The 12,858-nt window shown below is 43.6% G+C and overlaps 1 protein-coding gene across 3 annotated transcripts in view; it reads right to left on the bottom strand.

Moving 5' to 3' along the window:
• LOC144688531 (DEP domain-containing mTOR-interacting protein-like) overlaps window positions 1-12,858 on the bottom strand; it is a 75,424-nt gene that overhangs the window by 20,335 nt on the left and 42,231 nt on the right. For all 3 annotated transcript variants that reach the window (XM_078555225.1, XM_078555228.1, XM_078555226.1), the window contains exons 7-8: window positions 8,411-8,481; window positions 3,893-3,997 (exon numbers count right to left, since the gene is read on the bottom strand). In XM_078555225.1, the coding sequence (XP_078411351.1) occupies window positions 3,893-3,997; window positions 8,411-8,481 (176 nt within the window). The remainder of the gene's footprint in view (window positions 1-3,892; window positions 3,998-8,410; window positions 8,482-12,858) is intronic.

Here is a 12,858-nt window from a genome sequence, read left to right as displayed (position 1 = left end):
GTGTGAGAGAGTGAGTGGTGATGTCCCTTAAGCTGGCAGTAAGTGAGATGCCAGTGAATGTGTGATGGTCTTGTGACTATGTGAGTTTGGAGTGATGAAATAATTGCTTTATCCTAAGACCATAAGACATAGGAGCAGAAATTAGGCCATTCGGCCCATCGAGTCTTCTCCGCCATTCAATCATGGCTGCACAGATGAGATCATTCATCCTCTTTCTACACTGGATGGCCAACCTCTCTGTGCAGCGTTGGCATTGGCCACCACTGCCACCGCTTCTCTAGAGCGGTGAGATTGCTGGACCTCCTGCGACCAGAGCTGGGTTGGAGGACATCACGGCAGCCTCTAAAAGGCATTCCAGTGACAGGTCACTGGACTGTTCTTGGTTTTCAGGGCCATGTCTTCACTGGAGCAGCCCTGGGCTCCAAGCATTGAGAACTGTGTGGGCGGCTGCAGTTTAGCTATGGCACCCAGAGTGAGGAAAGGGTGAAGTAACGGCTTGGTGGGTGATTCAGAGGCTGCCCGCCAGCGAGATGCTGTGTTTCCTGTGGCTGCATAATTAATGAGGCAGGAAGTGGATGATATGGCATGAAAACCCGTCATTGCAGCTGGTGGGTAAAACGTCGTTTCTCACAGCCGCTACCGCACTTAGAGCAATTCTGGGATGACTCCACCCTCTGTATGTGCATGCTGCTGAAAGAGAATCAGAATCTAATAGCCTAAGCCTTCAAATACATTGGTGGAGCAATGAAACTTCAAGCTAAATCAATCACAAATTAAGATTTAAAATTGGAAATGTCTGACAAGGAATTATAATTTCAAAGCCTACTAACAGTAAGAAGCCATATGTCAGTACTCTACATGTGTGGGCACTCATTAGCGCAGAAAAGGCTTAAATCTTCCAACTGTTTCCAAAATATAATGAAAGAGGCAATGTTTAGTTCCATTTTAGCGAACTGATATACAGTGCCAAAAAGCGAGAGGATTTAGCTCCAAATTCTTACATTCTTCTCAGTTCCTCTTTTGAGTTGCACAGTGCAGTGAGGCATCACATGGAGACCAGACATTTGACTGTTGGAAGAGGGAGATTAGATGAGGAGCTCCTGTTGAGTGTTTCCTGGCAACCAGAGGAGCAGTAATGTTGATTTGGGTGCAGTCCATTACTTCTGGCCACCAAGCCCTTGGCAAGAAAACAAATGGTGTGGGAGGGCTTATGATGAAGAAAAATATCTAAGACTAGATGTCCTTCATTAGAGCACTCATTAAAGAGTTTTCCATTTGCTTTGTAGTTATAATTATAATCTCCTTAGGAAATTCAACCAGCAACCACGCCATCGGCTAACACACTATAATTTCTCTCTCTCTCACCAACATAATTTTTTTTTTGCAACTATCTTCATAGCATATGATCACAGATCAGTTACAAGGTCTCTCTTACCAGTTTGTTTTACCTTTCTGTACACGAGTCATCATCCACAGGCCACAATAGAAAATCTCTTGAGTTTTGATTGCCATTTTTGATTCATTTTCATTATATTCAACATATTTTTGTAATAAGAGAATTCCTTGTGTTGTGTTACAAATGCTTTTTTAAACTCCATGAGGTAAATTTCAACCTTCAGGGGTGTAGAAAACTAGCATTTTTGAACTATGCACCTGTTATTCATCCCACCTGATTTGCATTTCTGCTAACTGCTCAGATACCACCAGTTTTCCACCCATATTAATTAGCTCTGTATATTATTCAGCAATCTCAGCCGTGGCTCAATGGATAGTACTCTCATCTGAGTCAGGAGGTTTTGGGTTCAAGTCCTACTTCAGCACTTGTGCACAAAAATCAAGGCTGACCCACCAGTGCAGTACTAAGGGGTGCTGCATTGTCAAAGATGCCATCTGTCAGATGAGACATTAAACCTAGGCCCCAACTGTCCTCTTAGGTGGACTTAAAATATCCCATGGCACTGTTTCGAAGAAATATAGGGGAATTATCCCCAGTGTTCTGGCTAATATTTATCCCCCAAGTAACATTGCAAAAACAGATTATCTGGTTATTATCACATTGCTGTTTGCGTAAGCTAGTTGTGTGCAAATTGGCTGCTGTGTTCCCTATAACACAACAGTGTCGACACTTCAAATGTACTTATTTGGCTGTAAAGCACTTTGGGACATCCTAAAGTTAAGAAAGGTGCCACATAAATGCAAGTTCTTTTTTTACCCTTTTCCAACACAAAATAATTCACAAAGCCAAGGACAATTCACTAAAATTGTATGGTATGGTGCACTAGAAACAAATTGAAGGCATCTCAATACATGGATGAGCAACTCATGTTAAGCAAAATCCATCTATGAATAGGAGGGTGCTAGAAAGATAAGTACTGATGAGGTGGGACATTCAAACCGTCTAGCTCATTGCATCACTAGAAACCTAGGCCCCTGCACACAAGGACACCTAAGTAGCTTTTAAATAGTTTTCAAACAGTTAAATAAGTTTTTATCTCCACTTTCATTGCACGCGTTCATCACTTTGTGTGAAAAGATGCTTTTTAACATCAGTCCTGAGCTTGCTTTTTACTAGTTTGCACCCATGCTGAATTTAATTCTACCGCTACAATTATATTCATGCAAAACGCACAAAGTCAGAAATCTAATCTCATTGGGTAATGCTAAGGAAGAATCAGTTTACCGCAGAGAACACAATTGGGCCCAATTTCAGCTTGGGCAGACGTGGAACAGTCAGCAGGCAGTGCCCACCCCATGTCCTCAACAAGAGGACTGAGCCATTTTGATATCTTGGTCTTGCCTGCATAATGCCAGCAAGCAGCAAGCAGTCGACCAGCACTTACAGGTAGCTCAATGGTTGGGGTTTGGTGGGCAGATTTGGTGGGGAGAGACTGAGAAATCTAGTTTCCTCTGAGGATCCAAGCTGGAAGTTTAATGTTAATAGGGGAAATGCAAATTGAATGGTGAGGAGAAGGAGGAAGGAAATGGGCAGGTAGGCTTTCAGCAGTCTAGCTTCACAAAAATCTATGAAAATCAGAAACTTAACTGGTTTATGCAGCCTGCAGGACACAGATCAGCTATATTGCTGCTATAGGTGGGGAGGGAGTAGCGTAGAGATATTGTCACTGGACTAGTATTCCAGGGACCCAGGGTAATGTTCTGGGGATCTGGGTTCGAATCCCACCATGGCAGATGGTGAAATTTGAATTCAATAAAAATCTGAAATTAAAATTCTAATGATGACCATGAAGCCATTGTCTGGTTCACTAATGCCCTTTAGGAAAGGAAATCTGCTGTCTTTACCTGGTCTGGTCTACATGTGACTCCAGGTCTATGGCAATTTGGTTGACTCTGAAATGGCCTAGCAAGCCACTCAGTTGTATCTAACCAATACAGAAAATTGGATACTATGGGTGTACCTACAATACACGGGCTGCAGCAGTTCAAGAAGGCAGCTCTGATGGGCAATTAAGGATGGGCAATAAATGCTGGGTAGCCAGCAAAGTCCACATCCCATGAGTGAATTTAAAAAAGGGTTCAGGGTAAAATTTCCTCTATTCTGCTTGAAGAACGAGCCTCAGTCCCAACCTTGGAAAAACACCAATTCTACACCAGGTGGATATTTTTCTCCATTTCATACATCCCCGTGGTCTCTAAGTAAAACTGCCGTATGAAGTAGGCCCATGCCCAATTGGGGTTGGATTGACATTACCCAAACTCCTTTTAAATAGGACCTTGCTGCCATCAGACAGAAAATCACATACCATTAATGTGGCTGGATTTGAAACCTGACCACAGAGGTGAAAAGTTAGTGTCTAACCTATCACCCAGTTCCTTTGGAATCAAAAGTCATGTCTTTTTTTTTACAACATACTTCTTCAATCTAAAGCATTACCTTTATTCCAGCTGCTGCCGCTGGACCACCTGGGTCTACTGCCTGAATATAACATGGTCTTCCTCCTCGCACCACGAAACCCCAGCCCACTGCATCACCCACAATCTGAAATGAAGAGAAATATACGAAAATAACTCTATTTTATCAGAACTGCTTTATATTCTTTTAAAGCTGATGTATTTCTTTTCTACAATGCTCTGCACATTATGTTAAGCAGATTGTGCAAGGCCTTACTGTTGGCATGGAGCCTCACTCAATGTGACCATGGGTCAGAGATAGGGCTACAGAGCGTTGTAGGTCCAATTCTGTGTTCCGCACTCATGTTCATCAAGGCTCATAGCTAGAAATTTCAGAGCTCCCATTTTCGGGTGCTCCCTCCAAGGAGTGAACTTACCCTGCGCACAAGTGGCGAGCTCTGAGGAGCCTTGTATATTGTCTCTCTTACCTCATTGCCATGCTAATGGCACTGTGGGAGGAGCTCCATACAGCTAAGTACAGAAAGTTCCGGCCTCAGCTATCTCAAAGGTTAAGTGATGATCTTGGGGATCCGGTCAGAGGTATGCGCATGCTTCACACCTGCCATTTTGGAGAATTAGGAGACTGCTAGGTGCCTGAAAAATGGATACAACATGATGCAATTCCTCGACCTTCTCATCAGTGGTAGGACCTTGCAAGTCTGTCCTTGTGTAAATATGTATTAAAATAAATGCCTGTGGAGTATTTAAACCATAATTATCATGGGTGCTAATGGTGTTCTTGTCTAAAAAGCGCTTTTTTTTGTTATCCATGTTAAAGATTGGGTGCCCAGATAAGAAATGCTTATGGCAACAAACATAAAGTATTGAGAGTTGTTGAAATTTATTAATAAGATTTGATGACAAATATATTTGTGCAGGTGCTGTTTAACAATTGGAAATGCTTGTAATGGAAAATTCCATCTGCTGATATACAGATCATAGGAATAGAGGAAATTAATGTTTTCAGTTGACTGTGTAACAGTTCGGCGAAAGAAAATCACATTTGAAAGATATTAGGCATCTCAGTGATTCATGGATGCAGAAAGAATGTGAAAACTGAGTAGGTCAAAGATTGTAATGATAAGGTACTGACTGTAGTTAAGAGCTGGAGCACTATTGGTAAAGACTCAGCTTTCAGGCTAGAAGCTTGAAGGTCACACCAATGTCACAACAACATTTAACTACCAAAAATACACAATTTGTTCAACAATAATACAAGATAGACAGACCTGAGAACTATGCAGATAAAACAAAAACTTTCAGGGATCAGAAAAATGTCTTTATTTTTCCAGTTGCAGTTCAAAATACTTTCATTGCAAAGTCCAGATTGAAATGTTGGTGCCAGTAAAATGGCTTTAGCTTGTTTTGTTTTTTGATCAATGCAGCTTACATTAAAAAAAAACATTGTCAATATTAGCATGGCTCACGCAAGGTATTTGGCACAGGAGCATGCTCATAGCTTCCTCCACTTAACTGAAGGAAAGAAGGTCCACCCACTAATGCAAATGGTTCTTTCTTTAAATTACAACTTTTTGATGACCTTATAAATTAAAAGAAATCAGATTAACATTTTTAGCAGGCGATTCACCCCAAGATGTAACTGGACCAGATAAAATATATAAAACTTTTGAACAGTGCAATCTGTGTTGCATTTGATGCAGACTATTCAATTACCTAAAGATTAACAGTGCTATGCTGCTGCTACAGAAGTATTTTTTAAATATACAATGATGAGCTCTTCATAACAAGCTTTACATGCTGCAGGGAAAAGTAGAGATAAATAAACTTGCGAATGGGCAAATGTTTAGTTTGTCCATGTGATTTGGCTGAACTGCAACACAGCCAGGCATCCAAACATGTCAGTTTCAGAGTTCTGCTCATTCTTAAGAAAAATAGTTGACATTAAGTAGAATTGAAATTTTTTTAAAATGTCATAAACTTTGTCTAAGATTATGTGCTGCTAGCTTGCTAATTTATGCTGGTGAAAAAATGCTCAATTGGTTGCCTCTCATCTTTTGGTAACCTTTCTGGCTACTTGATTGATCACTGCTAACCATGAATAGGGGATCATTTTATATCATTTTATATATAGTACAGAAAGCTAATTTGAAATCAAACCCTTTTGCTCAACCAGGCACTGTTACACTCCGTATTCAAAAGCTGCTCTTCCTACTTTTGAAGAAAAATGTAACAGCAACATAACTGCTAATCTTTAAATGTTTGCTTTTAGATTGGGTGGACACATCATTTTTACAGCCCAAAAGGATGGAGAATGGCAAAAAACACAGGTAAGTAAAAGATTTGAAGTTTGGAAAAATTCTAAAACAAAAGGTTGGTGTAGAGTTTAGTAAATGAAAATGTCAAAGTTAAAAGTTTGTAAAAAAGAAACTGAAGAAGAAAAAGAGAATTTGAGGCAAAAGGGAGGTTACCGGGCAAGAACTGGTGAAGAATTAATTCTTATGGAAGATTGTGTTGCGGGCTCCATTTTTGTTGCCATGTTATTATTACATCAATAAAGCTATTCCAAACGGATGAAAATCTTTATTGCTAAAACATTACTGTTCATTTCAGTGTTGTAGTGCCTGAGTTGTACCAGGGAGGTTGCAATTTCCCTGAACTTAGCTAAATGTTAAAATTACTATTGAGTAACATTCTGGTCTGAAGTGAAATTTGGCTCTGTAAGATTGCAGTGGAATACTAATGTACACACATCTAGAACATACCTCTAAAATTCCTTTGTTCACTATTTCAACATGGCCATTAATTAATTTATTCAAGCAGGTTAATGCCTCCTCTAAATTAGAGAAGGGAATTTTAGATACATCTATTACGCATTTGCACACTTATTGCATGTCCTATTACAGGGCTGTTGTGCATGAATAATTTAAACATTATTTTCTGTTAAATAATATCAATGACAAGTTAAACATTTGCATAACAAACATAAAACACTTAGTCACTGCCACATAATCTAACTAAAGATTTAACAAAAGACTTTCATGTTTCCACCATTTGTGGTGTTTCTGAGACTCCTCACTCAGTTAGAACACTGCGATTGCCCAAGAAAGTTCCTGGAGCTTCTGGTGAACCCTTGCCACAACCCCAGCAGGAGTATGGCCAAAGGGCCAGAAAACAGGTTGAGTCCTGCCTGGCATCAGAGGCCCAAGGAGCCAGGGTAGGAGGTTCCAACATCAGTTCTCACATTCCCAACCACTCAGTTGGCATGGACAGGATCGGCATTCAGTGTGCCCAGTGAATGTGCTATTCAAGTGGCATAAATGGGTCTTATGGGTCCAGAGCTGGGATGCAGTCTGAACCCCAAACATAATGTATCTAATCATTTTATGATGCCCCCATTTTAAAATGGATGTTAAATTTTTCCAGGTTGGGGAGGGGAACCTGGCACCCTGCTCCCCACCTTCGGATTGATCAGGTGGGCAATATTCTTGGTCTTTGGGAGAAGATGCACACATAGGACTGGATTTTACGCTCCCCTAGCAGCGGGGGGCACGTAAAATCCAGCGGGTGGCCTTACCTATCCTCCTACCAGTCTCTGACCTGTCTGAAATTTTACAGGGGGTGGGGGACGCATCGGGTGGCCCGTCCAACTCTGAGTCCAATGAAGCCCTGAAGAAGCCAATTCATGGCCATTTAAATTCCTCATCCTGCCTCCGCTGCTAATTTACCTGTGGTGCACAAGCTGGTGTCAAGCAAGGGGCAACATCCTTTACAGATCCCCTGGGCCCCCACCCCAACAATGTCATCTCCCCGCTTGAATTCTCCCCCGGCCTCCTGAACCTAGCCTCCCAGCTTCACCTCACCCCCTCGCTGTGACCCCCGGCCCCGGACATACCTGGGTTCATCAGTACGGTGGGACTACCTGTAGCCCCAGCAGTGGCCACTGCTCCTAGCTGCTGCTGCTGGAACATACAGAGCTGTCGGCAAATTGGATGGCCAGCAGCTCCCCAAGGCAGGGCTTACACCCGAGACGGGGCGCAAGTCTCGCCCTGAAGCAATTAAAACTGCTCTCAAGTGTTAGATTAATGCAGGGCAACCATGCATGGGGATCATAGGCAGGTTCCTCCACAGGCAAGTTCCTCCACTACCCCCTGACTTTTTGGCTGGGGAGGTGGGGACCGCTGTGCCCTGTAAATCCTGCACATGGTGTTAAGGTACTTGTGTGGGATGGAATTCAAATTAGGTTACTTGCTGACCTCTTACTCAAACAGCAGAGATCACCAGCAGGCACAATCCAAACTGGAATGCAGGGATCACTGATTCCTGAGGTTTCAAGCTCAGTGAATTACATTGCAAGTTAACAGAAATGTTTCTGCACTTTGATAACATTGGATCTTAAACAAAATTCCATGCAATTTGAGATAAAGGGTTCTTAACTCTCCCATGTCAGTACTGTAGTTGAATCAGTTTAAAACTTCCCATTTGGATTGTACCACAGCTCCACTGTAGTAACTGATTAAAGCGTCAAGGAATGCACACTTACTGTTAATGTTTTCTTTAAGTAAGGTGCTCCAGGTGACAGGAGTTCTTCATTAGTTACTGGTCTCTTCAACACTACAATGTTAAACACCAGTAAGTGTTTGCACACAGTATGTTAACATTTTAAAACCAATAAAATGACTTTACATGAGAAACCTACCAAGGCCTATTCTAGGCAGGCTGTTACCAACTAGCAGGAGGGAATCATTTTTAGTTAGTACATTTAGAGAAAAGAAAGAGTTGAATTTATATATTGCCTTTTTATATCTCATAGCATTTCAAGGTTTGTTACACAATGGATTATTTTGGAATGTTGTGACTGATACTTGGACAAACTCCACAACTAAACGGGGTAGGGAGGGGACGTGATTTTCAAGTTGTCTGTTTCTTGCCTGAAGGAGGTGACCAGTGAAAGAAAACTTTAGAAACTCCTGAACACCCAGATAACTATTTTGGAGGGAATTTTTGAGAGACCTGGAAAAGCAGGATCATACTGCCAGCAATCCCCCCACCCCTCGCCCCTCCAATCCCTCCACTTTCCCCCAACCACCCAACTGCCCCAACAAGCCCAGCCTATCAGCTGGGTCCATGCTGAAGCTGGCCATTTTTCAGCTGTCCAAAGCTGGCAAGTGAAGTGCAGTGAAGTGCCCGTTTGGTTCCTGCAGTCTGCCAGTTAGATTCAAATGAGTTCCGAACATGAAAATGGCGGCTTTAGTCAGGCATCTCTGACACACACTGGCTACGCACTCATTCTGGGCTAAAACTAAAAAAAAATAAACCCCATCACCCCCTACAATCCCCACAGCTCAGTTCAGCATTTGATTTAAAGGATAGTAATCCAACAATGCAATACCCTCAATGGAATGTCAGTCATACTCTGATTTTGGAGTAGGGCTCAAACCCATAGCATTCTGACATAAGGGCAGGAGTTTTACAAAATTAGTGATGAGCTTTGTCTGGCCTTGAGCTTTCTTTGGTAAGGAAAGCTCACGAGTTAGTTCCTCCGATTTTTGCAAACCTACTCGCTCCTGATTGGCTTCTGCCAGCACCATTTTCCTGTTGAAAAATCCTTGATGTTCAATGTCCACGTATAAGTTGAATAAGTCCTTTTACATCATGATATTTACAATGCCAAAATACTGAAGACTATCTTTATCCACCAGGCAAAGGTATGTTTTGGTTTTCCCCCAAAAGATTTAAATGTTCTTATGTCTGTTATCTATTAAAACAATTCGCTTCCACAGCAATTACAGAAAAAACCCCTAGTATCTCTGAAGTATTTAAATTTATTGTTTCTGTTAAATTCCTTTGCATTAAATTGATGTAATGTAATTCAGAATCTTTGTTATTTAACAGGCTTTGCGCTCCACTAAAGTTGTAGTTTTATTGCACACAGCAAATCTCAGAGACATGTGATCAGATTACAACCTGCAGCATGCCAAGCACAGCCCGTAGGTGGGAGAGCAGGAACAAGGACAGGGCTGTCTAATAAATAACTACTCACGACAATAGTCAACTACTTTGCTTCCAGAACAGCATACAGGGCCTCATTAATGAGTAAAACAAAACTGGTTGTAACTTTGTTTTTATACAAAATAGGAAGTTTTTGAAACCTTATAGTTAATTAATACCAATGAAACAATGAATGGTCTAAAGAAACACAATTTTGACAGCGTGCGCAGCATTGGCTAGATCAACTGGAACCTATAAAACCAGAATAACTGAATACAAAATAAATGACATTGACCTCTGAGATTAGAAATGATCACAAAAGTTCGTAATGGATTGAGAAAAGCCTTCAAATGTGCAAAGCTTTGCTGTAGCTACTTTTACATAATGCCAAGAGAAGAAAAATTCCACATTTGAAACTTGGATCTCTAATCGCAAACATATTTTTCAAAGACCAGGGGTGCAATGTTAATCCCCACGCACCCCTCCCTCACCCAATCGCTCCCACCAAGTTAAATATGGGGAATGTGATCCCAACATGCCAATCACTTTGCCTTTTTAGTGGTGGTAATATCGGGGTACCCGAGTGTCCAGCCGTGGAATGGTGGGACATTGAATCAACATATCTAAATCAAACTTCAACAGTGTAACCCAGGGGTTGGGGAACTGGTTGGGGTTGAGTGCTGTAGGCTCCACCAGTTAAGTGCCTTTTGCATTATCTGTTGGCCATGAAGAGAGGGAGTACCCTCTCCAGGATACTCAGGGAGTCATAGGCTGCCCCCCAGCCCCGATTGTAGGCTGTCTTCCAACCCCCCATGTAGGTCTATCTTCCTGCCCCATTTCTACAGGTGTAGTCTCCCCTCTCTGGTATTCATTTGCACAGGAGCTGGCTGGGAAATGGGCTAAAATTTTTAGTAAGATCTGTGCCGTTAAGTTAAGTTAGGCCCCCCCTGTTGAGCGTGCCAGAAGTGAAAATTGTGCTCGCTAAAATCAGGCAAATATCGAGGCACCGCAAACTTTGCATGCTGCTTGCTTCAACAGGGCCGGCTGCAGGTGGATCACAATCCCCACACCCCCCACAAAACAGGTGCAAACCAATTATTAGCCCCTTTTAATAAAGGGCTTTGACAATAAATGATTTGGGCATCGAACATCACAGGTTACATAGCCGGGGCAAGATTTTTCTTATTGAGAGGGAAAGATTCATTTGGGGGGGATTTTCCCAACCGGGACTAAGGCCGGAATTTTCCAGCCCCCCAACCCCCCCCAACGTGGCAGGTTCCTTGGCAGCAAGGCCAACAAGCCATTGAAATCTGTGTTTACATTAGCAGGACCAGAAGATCCCACCGGCATGTGGGGGCTGGAAAATTCCGGTCTAAGTCTCTTGACGGGGATGGGGAGGAAGGTGGGGAGTGTTTTCTGCTGCAGAGGCTACCGGGAATTCACGTGGTATCGTGTGACCACAGCCACATTAATTATGCAGTTGGGGTTTTCCCAATGTATTGCGTGGTGGGGCGAGCTGAATGGCGCACTCCCCGCCATCATATTCGGGTGCCATATTTAAAAGGTGCCCGGACAGCAACTTACTAACAATGCCAATTGAGGTGGCAAGAAGGGGACTGGGACCTCCGGCGCTAAAGTTTACTTAGCATGCTCCTCGACCAGGTGGAGGCCAGGAGGGATATGCTGTAGCCAGCTGATGGGAGAAGGAGGCTGAGCAGGGAGACCAACCCTGCATGGGAGCAGGATGCCACCACAGTCAGTACCCAGGGCCTCCAGCACAGGTCAGACCTCTAATGGTGGAAGAGGATGAATGACCTCATCCGTGCAGCCAGGGTAAGTGAACCCACAGTCGCTCACATTAACCACAATGAATGGTAGAGGGGACATGGGTTCTGTGGCAGCACCATCAGGTCATGCTTCGTAACCCCACTGAAGTCCATCCACTCTGCAGGTGGAGAGGCCACTGTGTCTCCCTCACCCTTCCACACAGAGAGCTCACAATGCTGTCTGGTAGGGAGGGGAGGGGGAAGTCGGGGGGATGGAGCCCAGGCATTGAGGGCACCAGCAAGCTCTGCAAGTGACATGGCTCTCTGAAGCTCCTTGGGGGGAAGGGGCATCTGGAGGGAGGTCGAGATGCTCCATACCCCTCTCACATAGCCACTGCAGAAGCTCCCCTATGGCTCCCGCGGTGGAGTGCAGGTCTGCGCGCATCTCCGGCAGAATCTCCTGGACTAGGATCCATGGAGCCTGCCATCCTCCCCATGGAGACCTCGATGTGTGCACATGTCAGCACCACTTCATCAGCCAGCAGGCGGACAGCCTCCTCCACCTTGTGTGCCACCCATTGAGGACACCTGGCATCTCTGCCTGATGTTCCCTCACCTCTTGATGACTCTCCAGCATCATTTGGGAGGCCGATTCCAGAGGCCCGTCATCAGACTCGGACCTCGCAGATGCCTCTTCCCCAAGCGCTGGCCCACAACAGGACAGCCAAAATAAGCTGGGGCCTTCCAGGCCTCGGGTCTCCAGAGGACGGCCGCCAAGGTCATCCAAGACAACAGGACCAACTGGTCAGCAGGCTGCCTCTACCCATGCTGCGGAATTCAGGGGAGCACTTAGAAGAAATGGTAGGGAGAGGAAAATTAAGAAATACTGAAATTACAATTGGTTGCATAAGTGCACTATTGAACGTCACAGATAGCAAACTTTTGTAAATATGTGCACTTTCACTTTAATCACATCCAATGTGTAGTTTAAGCTATAATCCTTAAGGCTGAGTGCTCCCCACCGTATCCTTGCATATTAATGGGCTCACCACTCTGGAGGGTGGTGGCCTGAACCCTTCTGGACAACCTGCAGTACATTAATGAGATGCCACATGATCCAGTGAGTTATCTCTAAGACTGGAAGCATGAGAAAGACACGTGAAATTGCTAGGTATAATCGGATACTAAATACAATTCCTTTCAACCCCATCTTCTCTGTGTTCTTTGAGCTGGG

Source organism: Cetorhinus maximus, chromosome 13 (genome assembly GCF_964194155.1).
Source record: "Cetorhinus maximus chromosome 13, sCetMax3.hap1.1, whole genome shotgun sequence".
Classification (NCBI taxonomy): Eukaryota; Metazoa; Chordata; class Chondrichthyes; order Lamniformes; family Cetorhinidae; genus Cetorhinus; species Cetorhinus maximus.
The sequence above is the reverse complement of the archived record's forward strand: the minus strand, read 5'-3'. Positions and strand labels throughout refer to the sequence as shown.